The sequence below is a fragment of the Hemiscyllium ocellatum genome, chromosome 7 (assembly GCF_020745735.1).
Source record: "Hemiscyllium ocellatum isolate sHemOce1 chromosome 7, sHemOce1.pat.X.cur, whole genome shotgun sequence".
Classification (NCBI taxonomy): Eukaryota; Metazoa; Chordata; class Chondrichthyes; order Orectolobiformes; family Hemiscylliidae; genus Hemiscyllium; species Hemiscyllium ocellatum.
The window spans coordinates 55,075,607-55,102,295 of record NC_083407.1 but is presented as its reverse complement, the minus strand read 5'-3'; the positions used below and the strand labels follow the sequence as shown (position 1 = coordinate 55,102,295).

The window sequence follows — 26,689 nt, the reverse complement described above, 5'->3', positions numbered from 1 at the left end:
CTGAGAGGGAGTGCACAATGTCCTCAAAGGGAAAAGGGTCCAGCAGGGGGTCATTTTACACATTGGAACCAATGACATAAGGGTAAAGGATGAGATTCTGAAGGGAGACAATAGAAAGTTATGTAGGAATTTCAAAAAGTTGGTCCTCAAGGGTAGTGATATCTGGATTACTCCCGCTGCTACGAGCTAGTGAGGGTAGAAATAGGAGGATACAACAGATGAATGCGCAGCTGAGCAGTTGGTGCATGGGAGAAGGATTCGCATCTTTGGATCATTCGAATCTCTTCTGGGGTCGAAGTGACCTGTACGAGAAGGATGGATTGTCCCTGAATTGGAAGGGAACTAATATACTGGCAGGAAGATGTGCTAGAGCTGCTCGGGAGGATTTAAACTAGTGAGGTGGGCGGGGGTGGGACCGAGGGAAATGGTGAGGAACGGGATCAATCTGAGACTGGTACACTTGAGAAAACAAGTCAAACAGTCAGGGCAGGCGGAGACAAAGTAGAGAACAAGGTAGGACTGATAAATTTAACTGCATTTGTTTCAATGCAAGAAGCCTAACAGGGAATGCAGATGAACTCAGGGCATGGTTCGGAACCTGGGACTGGGATATCACAGCAATCACAGAAACTCAGGGATGGACAAGACTGGCAGCTTAATGTTCCAGGATACAAATGCTACAGGAAGGATAGAAAGGGAGGCAAAAGAGGAGGGGGTGTGGCTTTTTGATTAGGGATAGCATTACAGCTGTACTGAGGGAGGATATTCCCAGAAATACCCCTAATAGTTGGCAGGAACTTGAGAAACAAATTTGTAAGGAGATTTCAGTTATCCCGATGAAAAATAGGGTGATTATGGTAGGGGATTTTAACTTACAAACGTGAATTGGGACTGCCATAGTGTTAAGGGTTTAGATACAGAGGAATTAAAGTGTGTACAAGAATATTTTCTGAATCCGTATGTGGATGTACCTACAAGAGAAGTTGCAAAACTTTACCTACTCTTGGGAAGTTTTCTTTTCTTCTCTTCCTTTGTTTAGTCCAGTGCGGGCTTTCAGAGTAGCGGGGTATAGATGTTAGGGCAGTTGCATGTTCCTCCTGCAGAATGTGGCACTACGCATGTCTCTGCCAACTGCATCTACGGGAAGTGCACCCAACTCCAGCTCCTCGAAAACCGAGTTAGGGAAATGGAGCTAAGTGAACTACAGATCATTCGGGAGGCTGAGGGAGAAATTGAGAGGATGTACAGGGAGGTGGTCACTCCCAGACACAGGATACGAACAGCTGGGTTACAGTCAGGGGGAGGAAAGGGAACCAACAGATAGGGCAGGGATCCCCGTGGCCATTTCCCTCAGCAAAAAGTATACCATTTTGGACACTGCTGCTGGGGACTGCCGACCAGGGGGAAGCCAGAGTTGTCAGGTCTCTGGCACTGTGGCTCAAAAGGGAAAGGGGGAGAATAGAAAAGTGCAAGTGTTAGGGGACTCAATAGTTAGATGGATTGACAGGAAATTTTGTGGTCAGGAATGGGAGTCCTGAAAGATATGTTGCCTCCCCGGTGCCAGGGTCCGGGATGTCGCTGATCGGGTTTACAGGATTCTGAAGGGGGAAGGTGAGCAGTCAGAAATCATGGTACATATTGGCACCAATGATATAGCCAGGAAAGGGACTAAGGATCTGAAAAGTGACTACAGAGGATTAAAGTCACAGAGTCAGAGATGTACAGTATGGAAACAGACCCTTCGGCCCAACCTGTCCATGCCGGCCAGATATCCCAACCAATCTAGTCCCACCTACCAGCATCCAGCCCATATCCCTCCAAACCCTTCCTATTCACAGACCCATCCAAATACCTCTTAAATGTTGCAATTGTACCAGCCTCTACCACTTCCTCTGGCAGCTCATTCCATACATGTACCACCCACTGGGTGAAAAGGTTGCCCCGTAGGTCTCTTTTATATCTTTCCCTTCTCACCCTAAACCTATGCCCTCTAGTTCTGGACTCCCCCGACTCCAGGGAAAAGACTTTGCCTATTTATCTATCCATGCCCTTCTAATTTTGTATAAGATCACCCCTCAGCCTCCAGCGCTCCAGGGAAAACAGCCCCAGCCTGTTCAGCCTCTCCCTATAGCTCAAATCCTCCAATCCTGGCAACATCCTTGTAAATCTTTTCTGAACCCTTTCAAGTTTCACAACATCTTTCCGATAGGGAGGAGACCAGAATTGCACGCAATACTCCAATAGTGGCCTAACCAATGTCCTCTACAGCCGCAACATGACCTCCCAACTCCCGTACTCAATACTCTGACCAATAAAAGACACCATACCAAATGCCCCCTTCACTATCCTATCTACCTGCGACTCCACTTTCAAGGGAGCTATGAACCTGCACTCCAAGGTCTCTTTGTTCAGCAACACTCCCTAGGACTTTACCATTAAGTGTATAAGTCCTGCTAAGATTTGCTTTCCCAAAATGCAGGCATTGAGGGTGCGTTGGAGGTTTGGATTTGGAATTGGCTGGTTGGAAGAAGACAGAGGGTAGTAGTTGATCGTAAAGGTTCAACTTGGAGTGCAGTTACTAGTGGTATTCCGCAAGGATCTGTTTGGAACCATTGCTGTTTGTCATTTTTATAAATGACTTGGAGGAGGGGCTAGAAGGTTGGGTGAGCAAGTTTGCGGATGATACGAAAGTCGGTGGAGTTGTTGACAGTGAGGAAGGATGTGGCAGGTTACAGCGGGATATAGATAAGCTGCAGAGCTGGGCAGAAAGGTGACAAATGGAGTTCAATGTAGGTAATTGTGAAGTGATTCACTTTGGTAAGAGTAACAAGAAGATGGGGTACTGGGCTAATGGTCGGATACTTGGTAGTGTGGATGAGTAGAGAGATCTTGGTGTCCATGTACACAGCTGTCTGAAAGTTGCCACCCTGATAAATAGTGCTGTGAAGAAGGCATATGGCGTACTAGCTTTTATTGGTAGAGGAATTGAGTTCCGGAGTCCTGAGGTCATGTTGCAGTTGTATAAGACTCTGGTGCGGCCACATCTGGAGTATTGTGTGCAGTTTTGGTCGCCATACTATAGGAAGGATGTGGAGGCAGTGGAACGGGTGCAGAGGAGGTTTACCAGGAAGTTGCCTGGTATGGTAGGAAGATCGTATGAGGAAAGGCTGAGGCACTTGGGGCTGTTTTCATTTGAGAAGAGAAGGTTTAAGGGTGACTTGATAGAGGTGTACAAGATGATTAGGGGTTTAGATAGGGTTGCCCATGAGAACCTTTTTCCACGTATGGAGTCAGCTATTGCGAGGGGGCATAGCTTTAAATTAAGGGGTGGTAGGTATTGGACAGCTGTTAGGGATAGATTCTTTACTCAGCGAGTCGTGAGTTCATGGAATGCCCTGCCAGTAGCAGTGGTGGACTCTCCCTCTTTATGGGCATTTAAACGGGCATTGGATAGGCATATGGAGGATAGTGAGCTAGTGTAGGTTAGGTAGGTTTGGATCGGCGCAACTTCGAGGGCCAAAGGGCCTGTACTGCGCTGTATTTTTCTATGGTTGTTATGGGTGACTTCGACTTTCCCAATATCGACTGGAACCTCCTTAGTGCAGTTGCGTTGGATGGAGCCGTTTTTGTCAGGTGTGTTCAGGAGGGTTTCTTACTCAGTATGTAGACAGGCCAACAAGGAGAGAGGCCATTTTGGATTTGGTGCTCAGTAATGAGCCAGGACAGGTGTCAGATCTCACATTTACCATAACCTTGGAGAAGAAAAGGAGCAGTCACCAAGGGAAGATATTTAATTGGGCAAAAGGAAATTATGACGCTATCAGATAGGAGTTGGGAAATACAGACTGGGAGCAATTGTTCCACAGAAAGAGAACAGCAGACATGTGGAGACTGTTTAAGGAGCGGTTGTTGCAAATGATGCACGAATTTGTTCCACTGAGACAGGTAAGAGGGGGTAAAATTAAGGAGCCTTGGATGACAAGAACAGAGGAACAGAGGAAATTTAATCCTATAGGATTAAAGACAGGATTCTTGGCAGTATGGATTCAAGTACATAGATCCCTGAAAGTTGCCACCCAAGTGGATAGGGTTGTTAAGAAAGCAAATGATATTTTGGCTTTCATTAACAAGGGGATCGAGTTTAAGAGCTGTGAGGATTTGCTACAGCTCTCCAAGTCCCTGGTGAGACCACACAGGAATATTCTATGCAGTTCTGGTCGCCTTGCTATAGGAAAGGCTTTGGAGAGGGTGCAAAGAAGGTTTAGCAGAATGCTGCCTGGACTGGAAAGCTTGTCTTACGAAGATAGGTTGACTGAACTCAATTTTTTCTCTCTGGAGAGAAGGAGGAAGAGAGTTGACCTGATCGAGTATACAAGGTAATGAGAGACCTGGATAGAGTCAATAGCCAGAGACTTTTCCCCTGGGCAGAATTGACTGGCACGAGGGGTCATACATTTGAGATACTAGGAGAAAGGTATCGAGGGGATTTCAGAGGAAGGTTCTTTATGCAAAGAGTTGTGAATGTATGGAATGTGTTGCCAGAGGTGTTGGTGGAATCAGAGTAAGTAGAAACACGCACAGGACAGCAGTGAAGTGAGGGGTGCGTAGGTTAAGTTATTTTATTTTACATTAGGCACATCGAGGGCCAAAAGGCCTGTTCTGTGCTGTACTTTTCTATATTCTATTTTCTATGTTCTAAATAAGATGGCAGGTGACTGAGGTATCAGGGAGGGAGCACTTTGGGGCCAGCTACCATAATTCTACTGGTTTTAAAATAGTGATGGAAAAGCATAGACTGGATCTAAAAGTTGAAGTTCAAATTGGGGAAAGGCTAATTTTGATAATATTCGGCAATAACTTTAAAAAGCTGATTGGGGGCAGATGTTCGCAGGTAAAGGGACAGGTGGAAAGTGGGAAATGAGATAACGAGAGTCCAGAGACAGTATATTCTTGTTAGGGTGAAAGGAAAGGCTGGTAGGCGTAGGGAATGATGGATGATTAGAGAAATTAAGGATTTGGTTAAGCAAAAGAAGGAAGCATATGTCTGATATAGACCAAAGAGATCAAGTGAATCCTCAGAAGAGTAATCCTTAAGACAGAAATCAGGAGGGCATAAATGGGTCATGAGATAGCTTTGGATAAATAGAATTAAGGAGAATCCAAAGGGTTTTTATAAACATGAAGGACAAAAAGATAACTAGGTAGAGAATAGGGCTCCTGAAAGATCAGCGAGGCAGCCTTTGTGTGGAGCCGCTGGAGCGGGGGGAAGATACTAGACAAGTATTTTGCATTAGTGTTTACTGTGGAGAAGGACATGGAAGATGTACAATGTAGGGAAATAGGTGGTGACATCTTGAAAAATGTCTGTATTACAGAGGGGGAGGTGCTAGACGTCTTGAAATGCATAAAAGTGGATAAATCCCCAGGACCTGATCAGGTGTATCCTAGAGCTCTGAGGGAAGCTAGAAAAGTGATTGCTGAGATATTTGTATCATCGATAGTCACAGGTGAGGTGCCGGAAGACTGGAGGTTAACTAATATGGTGCCACTGTTTAAGAAAGATGGTGAGGACAAGCCAGGGCACTATAGACAGGTGAGCCTGACATCTGTGGTGGGCAAGTTATTGGAGGGAATACTCAGGGACAGGATTTCTACATATTTGGAAAGGCAAGGACTGATAGGGATAGTCACCATGGCTTTGTGCATGGGAAATCATGTCTCACAAACTTGATTGAGTTCTTTGAAGAAGTAACAAGGAGCATTGATAAGGGCAGAGCGGTGGACATGATCTATATGGACTTCAGTCAGGCATCCGACAAGTTTCTCCATGGGAGACTGGTTAGTAAAGTTAGATCTCATCGAATACTGAGAGAACTAGCCCTTTTGATACAGAACTGGCTCAAAGGTAGAAGACAGAGGGTGATGGCGGAAGGTAGTTTTTCAGACTAGAGGCCTGGGACTAGTGGATTACCACAAGCATTGGTGCTGGGTTGGGTCCACTAGTTTTTTTCTTTTCACAGAAATGATTTGGCTGTGAACATGGGAGAAATCGTTAATAAGTTTGACACCAAAATTGGAGTTGTAATAGACAGTGAAGAAGATTACCTCAGATTACAACGGGATCTTGATCAGAGGCCAATGGACTCAGGAATGGCAGATGGAGTTTAATTTAGATAAATGTGAGGTGTTGCATTTTGGGAAAGCAAATCTTAACAGGACTTATACACTTAATGGTAAGGTCCTAGGGAGTGTTGCTGATAAAAGAGACTTTGGAATGCAGGTTCGTGGCTCCTTGAAAGTGGAGTCGCAAGTAGATAGGATAGTGAAGAAGGCGTTTGGTATGCTTTCCTTTATTGGTCAAAATATTGAGTACAGGAGTTGGGAGATCATGTTGCAGCAGTACAGGACATTGGTTAGGCCACTGTTGGAATATTGCATGCAGTTCTGGTCTTCCTTTCGAGGGATGTTGTGAAACTTGAAAGGGTTCAGAAAAGATTTACAAGGATGTTGCCATGGTTGAAAGATTTGAACTCTAGGGAGAGGCTGAATACGCTGGGGCTATTTTCTCTGGAGTGTCGGAGGCTGAGGGTTGACTTATAAAGTTTTATTAAATCATAAGGGGCATGAATTGGGTAAATAGAAAAAGTCTTTTCCCTGGGGTTGGAGATTCTAGAACTAGAGGGCTTAGGTTCAGGATTGGAGGAGAAACATATAAAAAGGACCTAAGGGACAACTTTTTCATGCAGAAGGTAGTGCGTGTATGGAATGAGGTGCCAGAGGAAGTGGTGGAGGCTGGTACAATTGCAACATTTAAAAGGCATCTGGATGGGTATATGAATTGGAAGAGTTTAGAGGGGTATGGGCCAAGTGCTGGCAGATGTGACCAGATTAGGTTGGGATATCTGGTCGGCATGAACGAGTTGGACCGAAGAACGGTCTGTTTCCATGCTGTACATCTTTATGACTCTGGCTCCACTTTCATTGAATCATGCACATGAACTCCAAGATCCCGCTGTTCTATTACACTTCTTTATGCCTTACCATTCACCATGAAACTCCTACCTTGATTTGGCTTTCCAAATTGCAAGACCTCACACTTACCAATATTAAACTCCATTTGCCATTTCTCAGCCCACTACCCCAGCTGATCAATGCCTTGCTGCAATTTCTGATAACATTCCTCATTGTCCACAATACCACCTATTTTAGTGTCATCTACAAACTTACTAATTATGCCTTGTATATTTTCATACATATGATTAATATGGATAACAAACAGCAATGGCCCAGCACCAGCCCCTGAGGCATGCCATTGGTGATAGTCTGATAAGCATCCTTCCACAATTACCCTCTGCTTCCTACCATCAAGCCAATGGTGTATCCAATTTGCCAGCTGTCCCTGGATTCCATATTATCTAACATTCCAGAGCAGCTTTCCATGCGGAAACTTATTGAAGGCCTTACTGAAATTCATGTAGACTAAGTCTACCGCCATGCCTCATCCATCTTCCCAGTCACTTCATCAAAGAACTCCAACAAATTTGTGAGGTATGATTGCCCATGAACAAAGCTGTGCTTACTACTCCTCATCAAACCAGAATCTTTACATGTAACTTACCTTCCACAGGTTGTTAGGCTTACGAGTCTATTGTTCCCAGGTTTTTCTTCGCAGCCCTCCTTGAATAAGGGCACAATGTTCACTACCCTCCAGTCATCTGGGACCTCATCCATGACTAACGATGATGCAAAAATACCCGCCAGGGCCCCCGCAATTTCTTCTCTATCCTTTTGCAAGGTTCTTGGATATATCTGGTCAAGACCAGGAGATTTATCCACCTTCATGCATTCAAGTATGTCCATCATCTTCTGTACTGTGATATGGGCTGTCCCCAAGATCACAACGAGGGCTGGGAGGGGAAGACATTCTTGGTGGTGGGTACTGGTTGGAGTTAGAAGACGTGTTTGAAGATTATATGTTAGATGTTTGGATTAATGGGGTGGAAAGTGAGGACAAAGGGGAGCCCTGTCTTTGTATTCGGAGGGGAGGAAGTTTAGAGCAGTGGAGCAGGGACTGGAGGAGGTGCAGTGGAGGGCTATCTGGATACCAGAAAGGGGAAAAGCATCTTTAAATTAAGTGGCCATCTGGGAAGCTTGGGAGAGGCACATCATCTCATCAGAGCAGATGTGACAGACGCTGAGGAATTGGGAAAACAGAATGGAGTTTTTGCAGGATACAGGATCGGAGAAGGTGTAGTCCAGGTATTTATGCAAGTCTTTGGATTTGTAGTGAATGCTAGTTCATAAACTGTTGCTGGAGATGGAAACTGAGAGGCCAAGAAAAAGGAGGGAGGTGTCCAAAATAGACCAAGTGAATTTAAAGGCAGATTGTATGGGATCAAGGCCAGCTGGACACTAGAGTTAAAGTGGGCCATGACCGGCCTCTCGAAGCACTTCATGATTAGTGAGGTCAGAGCCCCTGTGTGGAACTCATTTAAGGCATATGGCATGTGCTTTGTTAGGTACGGGGTTGGCAGCCTGCTTTAAAGCAGGTGGGGACTATGGCTTGTAGTAGGGAGAGGTTGAAGATGTTGATGAATATCTTCTCCAGTTGGTCCCCAAGGGAACCGAGCACTTGGCCAGGTACACCATCTGGGCCTGTCGCTTTCCTTGCGTTGACTCCCAGGAAAGCTGATCTGATGTCTTCAGTAGTGAGTGAGGGAACAGGTGTGTCTGGAACTGTCAGGGTAGGCATCACTCCGTTGGCATTCTGCTCAAAATGGGCATAGAAAGCATTGAGCGCATCAAGGATGGATGTGCCTTTGTCCGCTGTCTTGCTCTGCTTCATTTTGTATTCCGTAATATTGTTTTAGGCCTTGCCGTAGGTGTTGGGTATCTGGTAGGTGTGGGTCTCTAACCTGGTCCAGTACTGCCCCTTGGCATCTCTGATGGCTTTGCGGAGGTCATTATCTGGATTTCCTGTATTGACCTGGGTCATCCAACTTGAATGCTGCACATCTGTCCTTCAGTAGGCAATGGATTTCCAGATTCATCCAAGCTTTACAGTTGGCTTTAGTCCCACCACAAAAACAGCCTAAACAGTTCTGGTCTACATCCTGACTGGCCCTGTTATTCAATCCCGAATCTTCCAGTCAGGCTGTCTTAAATCACTCCTTGTATTCTAACACATCCTAAGTACCTTTCTGTTGGCAGGCCTTTATCGTTTCCTAGTTGGTCTTGACTGGACTAAACTCCAATCCACTTTCAGGTGGCCTCCCTTCCCTCTTCTAATCTGTGTCCATCTTCTCTTAAGGCACCCCTGACCTTTCTAACAAGCTGTCAGCATGCGCTGACCAGGATCATAAGATTTAGTATCTGTTCAATGGTTGCAGACTGTAGATCCCCCTTCAGCCTTTCAGCCTTTAGGCCTCCCTTTTTGGTGGCAGGTGTAGTTCTTTGGACCATTTGTCCACCATCCAAAATAAGGAGGGGATCACTTCTACTGCCTGAATATTATCTTTTTAATTTTTTTTTTAATATGTGTGGATCTGTAGCTACAATGGGATCTATATCTATGACCATCTGAAGAATTGTAACTGAAATCTACTCTTAATATTGTAACAGGTTGATTAAATAATTCAAAAGCAGTGTTGAGTCCTGTATCAGTCGGCCCAATCTTATTTGTATTTGATCCTCCCCGCTCCTTCAGTTTTTTGCTGGGACAGGGTTTTGCATTGCTTGGTCCATCAGGGGGCTAAACAGGCCTCTCGTCGTTGCTGGAGTCAGTGGAAGATTAGGCTCTCATTTTATATTTTGCTTTCCAATTGCCTTAGCAAGGTGTAGGGCAGTCTTCTAACGAGCTCCAGGATAGTAGGATTAGGAGAGCTTGGTTGGAGATGTGGATTCTTTTGTCAGGATGTTTCTTCCCATTCTTCCATGCTCCTTTTGGTGCATTTCAATTTCTCTCAGACATCTATTATTGGCTTTTTAACTCTGTTTTTTCTCTGTCATGACTTGACTTCTGTGTTATCTCCATCCATTGTCAGATCTGTCCCATTAGAATGAGGGACCACCTTATTCATTCTTTCATGCATGTGATCCTTCCTCAGATCCTTTTTAATATCATCTCAAGACCATTGTCCCATGAAGGTATTGTACTTTTGCTTGATTTCCACAGATATTTTAGGTGGGTTGATTTGTTATTTTGTATATATTCCTTCAAATTCTGTAAAATTTCATCATCTGATGTATCAGCTGGGGCTTGTCCACCCTTTGTTGTTGTGGGAAGTTCTTGTCTCGTTTACCCTGTCATTATTTCTTATGATTATCAGTTTCAATGGATCTCGATTTATAGGCTAGCCATATAGTCAGAGGGCCAGAGATATTATTTTCTCTGCCAAGTTAGACATCTGTTAAGGGACCTGGAGCTGCATACCATTTGGAGAATTTTGTAATTTTGTGGAGGATGGACCAAACTTAGATAATGAACGTTTAAAAGGAGAAGAAAATACCCCCAGCGGTTGGCGTGGGTCTGTTGTCTGAGATTTGGTCCAGTGACCCTGCTAGCAGCACCAAGTTGTTCGATCTCATATTTTCCAATTAGAGTCTGAATCCAGTGGTAGATTCAGGAACAACTTTATTTTGATACAGCTTTGTGACAGCTACAGATTTTCTTTGCAGTAAGCTGCGCACAACCTTTAGATTATGTACAGTTAAAACTGTATACGCCCCCTTTTGATATTATTTGTCAGCAGCACCACATTATCCCTGTGATTGGCTCTCTGCTACGTCTTATAGATGGACAGACTGGTGGTCCAGTCCTGGTCGTGATGTTTTTACTGACTTTAAAAATAAGGAGGGGATCACTTCTACTGCCTGAATATTATCTTTTTAATGATTTTTTTTGTATATATGTGGATCTATAGCTACAATGGAATCTATATCTATGATTACCTGAAGAATTGTAACTGAAACCTACTCTTAATATTGTAACAGGTTGATTAAATAATTCAAAAGAAGAACTACTTTGTGGAAAATGTTCTTATCTAAGTAAGAAATTGCATTTGCACATTCTATCTCAGCCAGTAACCTTGATCCTTACAGAGCTGCTATTGCCGACTTGCTGAGGCTACATTAAGCAAATATTTTCTCATACGCTGTAACTATTGTCAGCAATATTCTGCAGAGCTTGTTTTGGCAATTGTCAGCTATTTTGTGCTCATGGGCAGCCTTAACACCTAGTCATCTGATCGCACCTACCTGTGACCCATTGCAATGTGGTTAATTGCAAGCTGATCTTGAAATGGGCAGACAGTTACTCAGTTGCAGGGGCATGAGAGTCATCTCCTTGAATTATTTTTTGTGTTATAGATATTTTGTAACTAGGCCTACTACAGAGATGTTCTTACACACCTCTGGAGCAGGTGGGACATGAACCGGAGTCTGCTGGTCCAGAGGTAAGGACACTACCAAGGTACCCCAAAAGCGCTGAATCACATCTCCTTCATTGTCCCTCTTTTCCTCCCTTCTGTGGTTCTCTTCTTGTCTGCCTTCTCGGACTTTTGGCCTCAGATATCTGGTCCCAGCCTCTGACTGCCGGCCTCTAAAACTGGGTCACTGATCGGCAGTCCAGAGCAGGGTGGGACAGCCAGCGGACTGGTGTGGAAGCATGATGGCAGCCAGTGGTCAGACCATTTGGAAGTCAAATGCACTGATCTGCTGCAGAAAGCCCTTGGAGAGAGATTGTGATATTTGTCTTTTTAACTTTGCTTCTTGTTTTTCTGTCCTTTGGTTATACGATATATAGCTGTAATGTGACCTTTCTCTTCATTCTTCTATGCTGTAACCAGGGATTATACCCATGTACTTTGTACCTAAGATGGCACCATGTGTTGGTGACATTGTTATGCTGTAACTAATTTTGTAACAAAGAAGCTGTACCTAGATACCCTTGTCCCTAAGATGGTGCTGTAAGTGGCAACTTATAAACTTTTCACTGTACTCATTTGAGTACATGTGACAATAAAGCTAATTCATAAATTTATTCATGAAGGGATCCTTGATGGTTGGTGGTTTAATGGGAGTTTGGTGAAGGGAACAAACAATCGGTCTCGTGACCAACTTGAGCTCAGAGAGAGTTCACTGGGGAATAGGAAATAAATAAGAAAAAAGATACAAGTTCAGAGTAGAGTGGAGTGAGCTTTAGAGAATATTTGACCCATTGGCCTTAGCAGAAGTCAAGGAAGGAGCAGAGGCAATCTCAATCTTAGAACATAGAACAGTGCAGCACAGAACAGGCCCTTCAGCCCACAATGTTGTGCCGACCATTGACCTTCCTGTATGCACCCTCAAATTTCTGTGACCATGTGCATATCTAGCAGTCTCTTAAATGTCCCTAATGACCTTGCTTCCACACTGCTGCTGGCAACGCATTCCATGCTCTCTCAACTCTGTGTAAAGAACCCGCCTCTGACATCCCCTCTATACTTTCCTCCAACCAGCTTAAAACTATGACCCCTTGTGTTAGCTATTTCCGCCCTGGGAAATAGTCTCTGGCTATCGACTCTATCTATGCCTCTCATTATCTTGTATACCTCAATTAGGTCCCCTCTCCTCCTCCTTTTCTCCAGTGAAAAACATCTGAACTCAGTCAACCTCTCTTCATAAGATAAGCCCTCTAGTCCAGGCAGCATCCTGGTAAACCTCCTCTGAACCCTCTCCAAAGCATCCACATCTTTTCTATAATAGGGCAACCAGAACTGGACGCAGTATTCCAAGTGCAGTCTAACCAAAGTTTTATAGAGCTGCAACAAGATCTCATGGCTCTTAAACTCAATCCCCCTGTTAATGAAAGCCAAAACACCATATGCTTTCTTAACAGCCCTGTCCACTTGGATGGTCATTTTAAAGGATCTATGTACATGCACACCAAGATCCCTCTGTTCCTCCACGCTGCCAAGAATCCTATCCTTAATCCTGTACTCAGCTTTCAAATTCGACCTTCCAAAGTGCATCACCTCACATTTATTCAGGTTGAACTCCATCTGCCACCTCTCAGCCCATCTCTGCATCCTGTCAATGTCCCGCTGGAGCCTACAACAGCCCTCTATACTGTCAACGACACCTCCAACCATTGTGTCATCTGCAAGCTTGCTGACCCATCCTTCAATCCCCTCATCCAAGTCATTAATAAAAATTACAAACCGTAGAGTCCCAAGGACAGAGCCTTGTGGAACACCGCTCACCACTGACTTCCAGGCAGAATATTTTCCATCTACTACCACTTGCTGTCTTCTGTTGGCCAGCCAATTCTGTATCCAGACAGCTAAGTTCCCCTGTATCCCATTCCTCCTGACCTTCTGAATGAGCCTACCATGGGGAACCTTATCAAATGCCTTGCTGAAGTCCATATACACCACATCCGCAGCTCGACCCTCATCAACTTTTCTAGTCACATCCTCAAAGAACTCCATCAGGTTTGTGAGGCATGGCCTGCCCCTCTCAATGCTGTGTTGATTGCATTTAATCAAGCCATGCTCTTCCAGATGGTCATAAATCCTATCCCTCAGAATCCTTTCTAACACCTTGCAGATGACAGACGTGAGACTTACTGGTCTGGAATTGCCAGGGATTTCCCTATTTCCTTTCTTGAAGAGAGGAATTATATTTGCCTCGCTCCAGTCCTCAGGTACGACTCCAGTGGAGAGCACGGATGCAAAGATCTTCACAAGTGGCGAAGCAATCGCATTTCGCGTTTCCCAAAACAGCCGTGGACAAATCTGGTCCGGGCCTGGCGACTTGTCAATCTTAATGTTTGACAAATATTTCAGCACATCAGCTTCCTCTATCTCTATCCATTCCAGCATGCACACCTGCTCTTCAAAGGTTTCATTCACTACAAAGTTCGTTTCTTTCATAAAGACAGAAGCAAAAAACTCATTTAGGGCTTCCCCTACCTCCTCAGACACCACACACAAGTTCGCTATGCTATCCCTGATCGGCCCTATTCTTTCTTTGACCATTCTCTTATTCCTCACATAAGTGTAAAATGCCTTTGTGTTCTCCCTAATCCGTTCTGCCAAGCCTTTCTCGTGCCCCCTCCTGGCTCTCCTCAGACCATTTTTGAGCTCCTTCCTCACCTGCCTGTAATCCTGTAGAGCTGAGCTTGACCCTAGCTTCCTCCACCTTATGTAAGCTATCTTCTTCCTTTTGATGAGAAGCTCCACCGCTCTCGTCATCCAAGGTTCCTTTATCTTACCCCTTCTTGCCTGTCTCAGAGGGAGATATTTATTCATCACTCGCAAAAACTGTTCCTTAAACAATCTCCACATGTCTATAGTGCCTTTTCCATGGAACAATTGCTCCCAATCCATGCTTCCTAACTCATGTCTAATCGCATCATAATTTCATCTTCCCATTTTGCCTAATCCTCTGCTCCTCCATAGCTATGTAGAATGTGAGGCAGTTGTGGTCACTATCACCAAAATGCTCTCCCACCACAAGATCTGATACCTGCCCCGGCTCGTTTCCGAGCACCAAGTCTAGAATGGCCTCTCCCCTCGCTGGCCTGTCAATGTACTGAGCTAGGAAACCCTCCTGAACACACCTTACAAAAACAGCTTCATTCAAATCTTCTGCTCGAAGGAGGTTCCAATCAATATTGGGAAAGTTAAAGTCACCCATTACAACAATCCGACTATGTCCACACTTTTCCACAATCTGCCGACCTATGCTTTCTTCAATCTCCCTGCTGCTATTGGGCAGCCTGTAGTAAGCCCCTATCGAGGGGACTGTTCCCTTGCTGTTCCTAATTTCCACCCATACTGACTCGGTAGGCAGATCTTCCTCGACAATGGAAGCTTCTGTAGCTGTGATACCCTCTCTGATTAGTAGTGCTGTACCCTCTCCTCTTTTTTTTCCCCCTCCCTATTCTTTTTAAATGCTCTAAACCCTGGAATATCCAGCAACCATTCCTGCCCCTGAGAAACCCGTGTCTCTGTTATGGCCACAAAATCACAGCACCAGGTACTGATCCATGCTCTAAGTTCATCACTTTTATTCCTGTTACTCCTTGCGTTAAAGCAAACACACTTTAACCGATCCCTTGGTTCCTTCCCAGGAAAATCCTTCCCACTAGCTGGTCTACCTCTTGCTATTGCTTCATCTGCATCATCTCTCACTTCCGGTATACAGCTCAGGTTCCCACCCCCCTGCCATACTAGTTTAAACCCTCTCGAACTACTCGAGCAAACCTTCCACCCAGGACATTGGTCCCCTTCAAGTTCAGATGCAACCCGTCCTTCTTGTACACATCCCACCTTCCCCAGAAGGCATCCCAATTATCTACATATCTGAAGCCCTCCCTCCTACACCAGCTGTGCAGCCACGTGTTAAGCTGAGCCCGCCCCCATTCCTCGCCTCGCTATCTCATGGCACCAGTAGTAAACTAGAGAACACTACTCTGTTCATCCTGCTTTGCAGCTTCCATCCTAATTCCCTGAAATCACTTTTTATATCCTCAATCCTTTTGCTAGCTATATCATTCATGCCAATATGTAACACCATTTCTGACTGTTCGCCCTCCCCTTTTACAATCTTATAGACCTGATTGGATACGTCCCGGACCCTGGCACAAGGGAGGTAACATACCTTCCGGGAATCCTGATCCTAACCACAAAATCTCCTGTTGATTCCCCTAACTATCGAGTCCCCTACCATGAGTACTTTTCTATTCTGCCCCCTTCCCTTCTTTGCCACAGTGTCAGGCTCAGTGCCAGAGAACTGATTACTATGGCTTTCCTCTGATAGGTCATTCACCACCACCCCCACCCCCCAGCTGTATCCAAAACAATATACTTATTGCTGAGGGGAATGTCCACAGGGATCTCTGCATAGCGTTAGGGAATTGGAGCTGGAGCTGGATGAACTACGGATCATTCGGGAGGCTGAGGGGGTAATTGAGAGGAGTTACCGGGAGTTGGTCACTCCTATGGCTCAGGACAAGGATAGATAGGTTACAGTTACGGGGAGGAAAGGGGACAGTCTGTCTGTCCCCTTTCCTCCCCCTAACTGTAACCTATCTATCCTTGTCCTGAGCCTTAGGAGTGACCAACTCCCGGTAACTCCTCTCAATTACCCCCTCAGCCTCCCGAATGATCCGTAGTTCATCCAGCTCCAATTCCCTAACACCATTTTCAAGGAACTGGAGTTGGATGCACTTCCTGCAGATGTAGCCAGCAGAGACGTGTGCCATGTCTCCCACCTGCCACATTATGCAGGAGGAGCAAGCAACTGCCCTAGCATGCATACCCCAGTTATCTGAACACCCACTCAGTACTTAAGTAGAAAGCTTAGTTCAAGTTGCTATAAAATTAATAACAAACCTATATTCAGTACAGGAAGTTTAGAATGAACCTTACCTTATTAACTAGGTTATCTTGGTGACATGTCACTAAGGAAACATAATTATAATGTTCATCACCTCAATGTTTCAAATTACTGGCTACAAGATTGAAAATTTGGTCGCTGAGCTGGTAGGTTTGTCTCAGATGTTTCGCCATCATTCTAGGTAACATCATCGTGAATCTCCGATGAAACATTGATGTTCTGTCCTCACTATTTCTATGGCTTGGTCTGTTGTGGGGATTGATAACACTTCCGGTTCTGTTTCTGAGAGGTTGGTAAATGGAATCCAAATCAATGGAGTTCTAGTTTGAATGCCAGGCCTCAAGGAATTCCTGTGCATGTCTCTGTTTAGCCTGTCCCAGTCAAACTGATGTTCCTTTTATCTGTCTGTATGGATACCTGTGATAGTTAGCCATGTCTTTTGGTGACTAGTTGGTGCTCATGTATCCTGGTGACTAGTTTCCTGCGCGTCTGTCCAGTGTAATGTTTGTTGCAGTCCTTGCAGGGTATTTTGTATATGACGTTCGTTCTGCTGGCTGTTGGTATGGGGTCCTTTAAATTCATCAAGAACTGTATCAGTGTGGTAGTAGGTTTGTGGGCTACCATGTTATCTTGGGGCCAGAGTAGTATGACCGTCATCTCCAAGATGTCTTTGGTGTGTGGCAGGGTGGCTAGTGTCTCTGGGCATGTTGTATCTTCCTGTTTAGGTCTGTTGTGCAGGAATTGCAGACTGTGCTTATTGGGTACCCGTTGTTACTGAATACGTTGTATAGGCATTTTTCTTGGCTTCTTGTAGCTCCTGGATGCTGCAGTGTGTTGTGGCTGGTTTAAATGTTCTTATGCAGCTCCGATTGTGGGTGTTGGGATGATTGCTCCTGTAGTCTATGTGTGTGGCTTTCCTGTAGATGCTGGTCTGCAGCTCTCCTACTGTGACGTTTAGGAAGGGAAGTCTGTTGTTCTCTTCTGAGTTCTCCCAGGGCTTTTCTTTCCAGCCTGTTAAAGGTGTCCCATTCTTTCCTTCTGCTTAGTGTTGCTGCTTCTATCTGTCTGATGACCTGTTGGGTTTCTTCTGTAATTCTGTTGTCTTTCAGAAATGATTCCAGTGCTGCTAGGAAGTCCTTTTTGTCCGGCTCCCTGCGGTTGAAGTTTATCCCTTGTATTAGGACGGCTTCTATGTCTGACAGCGCTTGGTCAGACAGGTTCTTTATCCAAGTCTGAGTTGTCCGTGTTATTGCTGTTTTGAGCTTGGCCAGTTTTTCTTGCAGGGCTAGTCTTTTCTTTGTCTTGGTCTGCTGTTGTTTAGTGTTGATGGCTTGTTCTAGTGCACTTGTCTGTTGTTGTTGGCTGCAACTTTAATGCAGTTACAAAGCCAAATTTTTTTTTGCTTCAACACATTTTATACATTGTTGAAGAATGGATTTTTACTCATAAGGCTATAGACCTTTGGAATTCTCTACCACAGAAAGTTGTGGAAGCTCAGCATTTGAGTCTGCTTAAGATAAAGTTTGAGGGGGGATCCAAGATGGCGGCGACGCAGCATGTCTGAGTCTACAGTGCTCCTCCCAAGACTTGGGCAAGGTGGGTCGCCCAACCCCACCACACTCACCAAATCATTTAAAATGGCTGTTAAGTTTAATTAGTTGTTTAGTACTGAATTTAAACAATTTAATCTTCAGTAAAAATGACTAAAGGAAAGGGAGCCCGCAGCTCTCAGCAAGCAGGAACCCCTCCCCACCTTCTCCAGCTGCAGCAGAAGCATCTGCAGCCGCCCGGGGGGACTTAGCTACAGTGGCGAGCCTCATGGAAATCATCTCCAAACTGGATGCTAAGATCTACGCTTTTATTGAAGAATCCCGAAGTTGATGGGACTCACTCTCGGCCGCTCTGCAAAAGCACGACCGAGACATTAAGGAAATCGAACGCTGAGTCGGAGGGGGCGGAGCTAAAGGCCGCGACCTCTGAAACTACAGCAAAATCGGCCGTGGATCAGGTCCGGACTCTCGAACAGCGAGTCTGGACCTTAGAGAACCACATTGACGACCTCGAGAATCGAAGTCATCGAAAAAATATTCGTTTACTGGGCCTTCCTGAACGGGAAGAGGAAGGCCAGCTTACAGCGTTCCTTGAACAGTGGCTTCCACAGCTGTTAAATCTGGAGGCTGGATCAGGCCAGGTAAGGGTGGAATGGGCCTACCAAGTTGCAAAACACGGGCCCGGCTCGAACCAGCGCCCCCGCCCGGTCCTGTTCCGGCTGCAGAGCTATAAGGAGAGGCAGATACTCCTAGAAGCCTATAGAAATCTTGGAAAAGATCCCCAAGCCATGATCTATAAAGGATCCAAGATCATGTTATTCTAGAACTTTTCTCCAGCTCTGGTCCAAAAGAGGAAGGCATTCGATGAGGCAAAGAAGTGTTTAAGGGACTTAAATATTCAGTACTCCTTACGCTACCCAGCGAATCTCTCCGCTTTAACCATGAAGGATCCGTGTGTAACTTCGGATTGCCGGAAAGGGCTAAGGGATTTTTGGACTCTCTCAGATAAATTGTAAGAGATAATTGATGTTGGTTTCTCCTCCCCTCCCCCCCCCACCCACTCCGGTTTATATCCCCCCTTTTCTTTTTTTACCTTACTGTTTAATATTATCTTGGAGGGTGGGGAGAGGGATTTATTTAATTGTTCTCAACGAATTTCTCCCCCCCCTTTGTTTTTATTTTGTTATTCTATATATATATAGATATAGGCTGGGGGGTCTAGTTAATGTTGGTGGGGGGAGGTGGTTACCTTATTCTATTTTACCTCTCTAGGAGCGGGGTTGTGTTCCCTTGTTATTTTGTATTATTATATTTAATTATTACTTGTTGAGGTTGTAATTTTATAGCTGTACATGTTTATACATGGTATTACCATTAGCAAATATATCCAGGTGTTGGTGTGGGTGAGGGGGGTGGGGGTAGGGTGCTCACTGTTAACTCTAGCTCTGTAATATATTTGAATTTTCCTCATCCTATTGAGGAGCGCCTGGGTCAAGGGTGGGGCACTGTTTGGGAGAGGATACGATGAACCTTTGGAAAGGAAGTGATACCCCCGGGAGCAAGGGGGAAAATCTCCATTTAAATACGTTTTATAGTTTTTTATTTAGAAATAGTTTTTTTATTATACTGTTGTGAGTGTATTAGAGAGCCTTTATTTCTGTGAATTTTATATGCGATATGCTCGGGGTAGGGTCTCTGATTTGCCCAGACGATTATGGTTGATCAGTCGGTTAAGTGGTGCACCTGGAATGTCAAGGGAAGTAATTCGCCAGTCGAAAGGAAGAAAATATTATCAAATCTCAAGAAAGAAAGGGTTGATATAGCTCTCCTACAGGAGACACACTTGTTGGATAAAGAACACTTGAAATTACGACAGGGTGGATTTGATCAGGCATTTTTTTCTTCTGTTAGCTCAAAAAGCAGGGGAATTGTTATTCTTATTCGGAAGAATTTCCCTCTCAAAATCCTAAAACAGATAAACGACGAATCTGGACAATATATTCTGATTAAAGCCCTTATAAATGGAGAGGAATATGGGATTTTAAATTTGTATTGCCCTCTTGGCACATCCTTTTAAATTTATAACAGAAGCCTTCTCAAAATTGATGGCTCTCGGTGCCCGTTGTACAATTATAGGGGGAGACTTTAATTGTATTATGGATCCAGAAATAGATAGGATTCCCAAGACTACTGCAGGAGTATCTCCCAGATCTAGACAATTGGTGGATTTGAACAAAGAATTAGGATTAGTAGATGTATGGAGATGTCTTCATCCACAGGACAGAGATTTTTCTTTTTACCCCAATCCACATAAATATCATACCAGAATTGATATGTTTTTTTGCCCCCTCGATTTATTTTAAATTCCATATCATCCTGTAAAATAGGTAGTATAGCAATTTCCGATCACGCTGCTGTATATATGGAAATCAAGGTGAGGAACAATGGGACATCCCCTCGGCATTGGCGAATGGACCCCTTCCTGGTGAAAGATAGTAAATTTGTAAAGTACTTCTCTCAAGAATTTAAATTATTTTTTAGAAATTAATTTAGGTACGGCTAGCAACCCATCAATGATGTGGGAGACCATCAAAGCTTATGCGCGAGGTTTGATCATCTCATACATACCCAGAAAAAATTAAAGGGAGAACAACAGCGTCTGCTCGAAGCTCGCTTAAAAGCAGCTGAAACAGCATATGCTGAGAGACCTTCTATGATCAAATTGCAAAGGATTACGGCCCTTAGGACAGCTCTAAACACCACGCTTACCCAAACGGCTAAGAGGGAAGTATTATTTGCAAAACAAAGGTTATAAGAATTTGGCGACAAACCAGATAGATATTTAGCATTTCTTGCAAAGGAAAAAAGGCCCCTCAAACTATCACGTTTATCAAGGAAAGTACGGGAATTTTGACTCATGATTAACGCAATATTTAGAAAATTTTATTCTGATTTATATAAATCGCAGGATTGTGAAGACAGGACTAGGAGGATGCAATCATTATTAAAAATTTGACCTTTCCGGACCTAACTCCAGAACAGGTATCGGTCTTAAATGCTCCCCTAACAGTCCAAGAAATACTTGACGCAATCAGGCAACTTCAGAGCGGTAAGGCACCTGGCCCAGATGACTTTCAAGCTGCATTCTATAAAGAATTTACAAGAATATTGGCTGGTCCACTTATGGACATGTATAACTACGCATACAGTCAAGGCTGTCTCCTGCCTTCGTTGAAAGAGGCAAATATCCTTCTTATCCTTAAAAAAGGAAAGGACCCAGAAAATTGCATGTGATACAGACCAATATCCTTGCTAAATGTAGATTTTAAAATCCTTTCTAAAATGTTAGTATTGAGACTAGAAAGGGTATTGCCACATATCATAAAGGAGGATCAGACTGGGTTTATTAAGGGCCATAGATCATCCAATAATATTAGAAGGGTTTTGAATATGATTCAAGCCTGCCATCAAGAAAAGATACCAGGAGTAGTAGTCTCATTAGACGCGGAAAAGGCGTTTGATAGGGTTGAATGGTCATATTTGTTTTACACATTGGAAAGGTTTGGCATGGGAAAGGTGTTTACCAAATGGGTCTCAACATTGTATAGTGATCCCAAAGCAGTTGTGGTTACCAGTGGGTTAGGTTCAGATAGCTTCAGTGTGGATAGGGGCTGCCGTCAAGGATGTCCTCTCTCGCAGAAGCTGTACGGGCTGATCCTAATATAACGGCCCCGAGGATTGGTACAGGTAAACATAAAATTACCCTTTATGCAGATGATGTTCTTCTATTCCTCAGTAATCCTCTGATGTCCGTGCCTCGCTTAATCCAAGTTATTAATACATTTAGTGCATTCTCAGGCTATAAAATTAATTTCTCAAAATCGGAGGCTATGCCAATGAGTGGCCTTGCTATGATACTCCACTTAGTGGACGGATCCCACTTTTCCTTTTGGTGGTCCCTGGAGGGTTTCTTATATTTAGACATTTTTATTACCCCAGTATTTGATCAGTTATACAAGGCTAACTTTGTGCATTTACTGGAAAGGATAAGGCAGGACCTCCAGCGATGGGGAGACCTTCCAATTTCCTGGCTGGGTAGAATAGCACTAATTTAAAATGATGTCCTGCCCCGTCTCTTATACCCTATGAGAATGCTTCCGGTGATGTTGCCGAGGCTGGCACTACGTAAATTATATGGCTGGTTGGGTTCCTTTATCTGGAATCATTAACAGCCCCTCATTAAGATGAAGAAGCTACAGCTTCCACAGGCAAGGGGAGGATTGGACTTCCCAGATTTTAGGAAATATCAGTTAAGTTACCTATTAAGTTACATAGCTGATTGGATCTTGTCTGACCTGCAATCAATCTGGCTGGACATCGAGGCTTCTCAAGTAAAATGCCCACCTATTAACCTTTTATTTTCAGACAAGAGGAAAATCATTAAGGACACTGTAAAAACTCTATAATGCTAAACACAATTAAAGCTTGGAATATAATGCAGCAAAATGAAGGCAACTCACATAAAACATCACCCTATGCTCCGATAGTGGGAGCATGGGGATTTCAACTGGGGTTTACAGGTGCTACTTTTAAACTCTGGAGATCCAGGGTTATCTCATGTTTAGGGGACCTATTTAAAGAAGGGGTCCTAATGTCTTTTGAACAGCTGCGTCAGAAATTCGGGTTACCTAATGTTGACCTCTTTCAATACTTCCAAATACGAGATTATATACAGAAGAAGACTACGTTATTAGATAGTCTTTATAAATCAGAGAATGTAGAGTGCTACAACCAATCGGGCTATTTTCTGTCAGTACTATTTATCATTTCCTACATGATGAAGTATCGGGAGATATGGAAAATCTGCTTAAAACATGGGATCAGGATTTGGGACTAGAAATCTCTATAGAAACGTGGAATGACATTTGGGAAAACGGCAGAAGAATCACCATCTGCAATAGAACTCAGGCTAGCCAGCTGAAGATTCTTCATAGGGCCCATATAGCACCGGATCGATTGGCAAAATTTAAGACAGGAGCATCTCCAATGTGTCCCAAATGTAAAATAGAGGTGGGCACTCTTGTACATTGCCTATGGACCTGTCATAAGATCTGTAGATACTGGACTAAAGTAGCAAGTACCCTGACAGAAATTTTAGGAACGGATATTAAAGTGGACCCTGTATCTCTCCTTTTGGGCTTTTCGAACTTACCCTCCCTGGATATGCAAGGGAAGAGATTATTTTCTATTTTGGTAAACTGGGTGGCTGAGGGCCCCCCTGGACTTTCAAATTGGCACAGATTAATTATGGAATGTATTCCCCTTGACTTCCTTACAAATATGGTGTAGCGAAAGATCGAATTATTTCATAAAATATGGCAGCCCTTCTTGAATTATATAAATACAGATATTTCGGCTATCCTAACAAGGGCTTTTATTTAATTGAGATTGCGAACCTGGCTGGTCCGGGGCCCCTTGGGAGAGGAATCCCGCATGAATACGGGTTTTGTTACATTTGATGTTAACATGCTCTGAGCATGTATCTCACGATCCAATTTCTGTGTTATCCGTTGTTTTTTTTTCTTTCTCTTATTTGAATAATGTAAGAGACGTAATTATACACTGTGGTTAGTTATAGGTAAGATTAGTAGTTAGTTGAGTTTTTTTTTGCTCTCGATATTTTTCTTTTGTTAAATTTTGGTTATTATTTATTTAAGATTTAATTGTATATCAATGTTTGTACTTGAGAGTTTTGTTTATTTTTGTAAACTTGTAAAATATTAAATTTCCAATAAAAATATCTATAAAAAAATAAAGTTTAATAGATTTCTGATTACCAGCAGCACGCAGGGTTATGCAGATGGAGTGGGTAAAGAGCATTGAAGTGTTCAACCAGCCATGATCATATTGTATAGCAGGGTAGGCTTAAAATACTGAATGGCCAACTCCTCTTTCTGTGTTCAAACTGCATGTGTGAAATCACTTGCTCGGGTATTGAGAGCATTTACTTTCTGGTTGTTAGAAGGTATTGTTTTTGGAACAATTACACTTTCTGCTCATAATTTCTGCACAGTATCATCTCAAAACAATCAATCAAGCAACATATTTGCATACTTTGCTCTTGCAATAATAGGATTTGGTACAAAGTTACTCCACTACTTTTCCTTGTATCTTGTATTGCCATCTATGTATGCAAATTGCCAAATTAAGTGCATTGAGAAACAACATTCAACTTTATATTTGAAAGTGATTAATGTATGCAAGTAAAATTGCTATTACAGCTTTTAATAGCTAAAAAATACTTGTCATATATTTCAATGATGATTAGCTGTGGGTGTACAATTCATCAAACTGTTGCACATATCTACTGAAATCATTTTCAAAGTAATTAATTATGTAAACTTTAATTTTGAAATGATGTCATAGTTTAGTAACAACACATAATGTTGGGACAGCATCTAGTGATTTTTGACATCAAGTTCATGTACAAGTTGCTGATATTGATCATTCTGTTGTGGATGTGATAAGGTGCTCTCACATGTAAAAACTCACTTCCCCTACAAAGAGGAAGGGATACATTGAAGAGTTTATTTTTCTTTTTTTTTTGCTTCTAATGATTTCATAGTGACTAATTAGTATTACATTCGACTAAATCTAATGGCCTGTTAGTGGTGAATGGTAGAGGAGCATGTGATATTTTGGATAAAACTAGAAAATGCCATGGAAGCAATTTCAGCTTAGCTGATAACCTTGCTGATTATGACCCACAACATGTGGAATTATGTAATTTGTACACTGGTTTGTTAATATGGCATTTAAGACTATTTGTCAAAGTGAGGAAAATTTGAATGTTCATTTATGCCTGTTTTTCACCATCCTTGATATCTATAAATAACTTCTGGAGAATTTGATAATGTGTTTTTTTTCTCACAAATGCAGTCATCTACTTGCCATATCTTGTCCTTCCATTGTCAAATGTTTTTGTCATACACAGAAATCTATCAAATGAAAAGGTTTGGTGGTGGAAGGATTAATCCATGAAGTTCAAGAGAGCATATATTTTGTATCGGGTTATTCATGCATGTTTTCAAAATTGTATATTTGTGTACAGTAATACAATTAAGTATTCTTTATGTACCTTGTTTATTTCCCCAAGGTGTGTATGTTAGGTGGAATTAAACACTTAGTTGATCTTCTGGATCATAAAGTCCTCGAAGTACATAAAAATGCATGTGGTGCACTTCGGAACCTAGTTTATGGAAAAACAACTGATGAGAATAAAATAGCCGTTAAAAATGCTGGTGGAATTCCAGCCTTATTGCGTTTGTTACGAAAGACAGTGGATGCAGAAATGCGGGAACTCATTACTGGTGAGTGTTCACACACTATAAGTTATGACTATGGAACTATTGTTTATGAAGTGATTTTGCTCCAGTTATTATCATATGCTTTGTTGACAAGTGCTCAAAACTGCATCCTTTCAAATGTATATATAGCTCTTTACCCTAGCATAAGTTTATGAGCCATCTGAAGGCAGATCCAGGTTAATACATTTTTTTAAAAGGCAATTTTTCTAGCTTGTATAGCAATATAAGCACTAATATTACTAATTGTAGTTGTTGAGTACATCCATTCACTATGATGGGAAGTTTATGGCCCGGGATGTTCCAGTCTCCAAGATAAAGGACCAGTACCATCATTGACAAAAAACAGGCTTGTACAACCATTCTGCATTTTCAAGTTTTTTCCTCACTTAATTGCTGAGCAAATTTCAAAAAGATTTAACAGTAATCATTTGTTTCACGGAAGAACAGTCTAGTCAATAAATTGATAAGTTAAATAAGTAATTAAGAATAGCTATTGAAAACTTTCATGCAGCAGAGCTAATTCATTGTTTTGCGTTATTTTAGTAAAGAAGCAGAGCTAGAGAGGGGCAGACAATGCCCCAAGTCATGAATAGAGAAATCATGATATGGAGGTGCTAGTGTTGGATTGGGTGGGCAAGGTCAGAAGTCACATGACACCAGGTTATGGTCTAGTTGGTTTATTTGAAATCACAAGCTTTTGGAGCACAACTCCTTCATCAGATGGAGTGAAGAAAAGCATACAGGCACAGAATTTGTAGGCAGAGAGATCAAAAGATAATACAAATATGTGAGTAGATTTTTGACAAGTTGAATAATAAGTCTCTGCAGGTGATCAAAACTGACAGTAAAGTGTCAACAGCTGACTAACAAGTGAAGGAATTACCAATAATTTGATTAATTGAGATAGAGACAGTTCTGAAAAGTTAAAAGTAAGGTAATGTTACGACACGGCAGTGAATCCTTCTGTTAATTAAACCAAACAGCCAAAAAAGCTCACCTCATCTCATAATCTGTTAAAAAGAGTAACAGAGAACTCCCCAAATTTCACTATTTAAAGAAAATAAAATCAATTTATTCCTTAACTCTAAAAGTGAACGTTAAACAACAACACAAATCTAAGCCCCTCTTTCTCTTAACTGCTTATTACCTGTCTCTAACTCTATAACAATATACCGTTCCAATAAAACACTCATTAAAATTACATCAACTTAATTTTAAAACCACACAACGCTGTCATGTTCAGTGTCTTTCTTCTTCCGGCTGAAGATCTCCCTGAGTTGTTATCTATCTTTTTACTGTGACGATGTTTCATGTGAAAAGATATCTTTGATACTGTTCCTAATTTCCTGGGTCTGTCTTGATGGCAGTTGCTCTGTCTGATTTTCAAAA

At 42.8% G+C, this 26,689-nt stretch overlaps 1 protein-coding gene across 6 annotated transcripts in view; it reads left to right on the top strand.

Annotated features, from left to right (window-relative positions):
* Positions 1 to 26,689, top strand: part of pkp4 (plakophilin 4) — a 231,376-nt gene that overhangs the window by 164,260 nt on the left and 40,427 nt on the right. For all 6 annotated transcript variants that reach the window (XM_060827224.1, XM_060827225.1, XM_060827226.1 and 3 more), the window contains one exon: positions 25,090 to 25,303. In XM_060827224.1, coding sequence (XP_060683207.1) covers positions 25,090 to 25,303 — 214 coding nt within the window. The remainder of the gene's footprint in view (positions 1 to 25,089; positions 25,304 to 26,689) is intronic.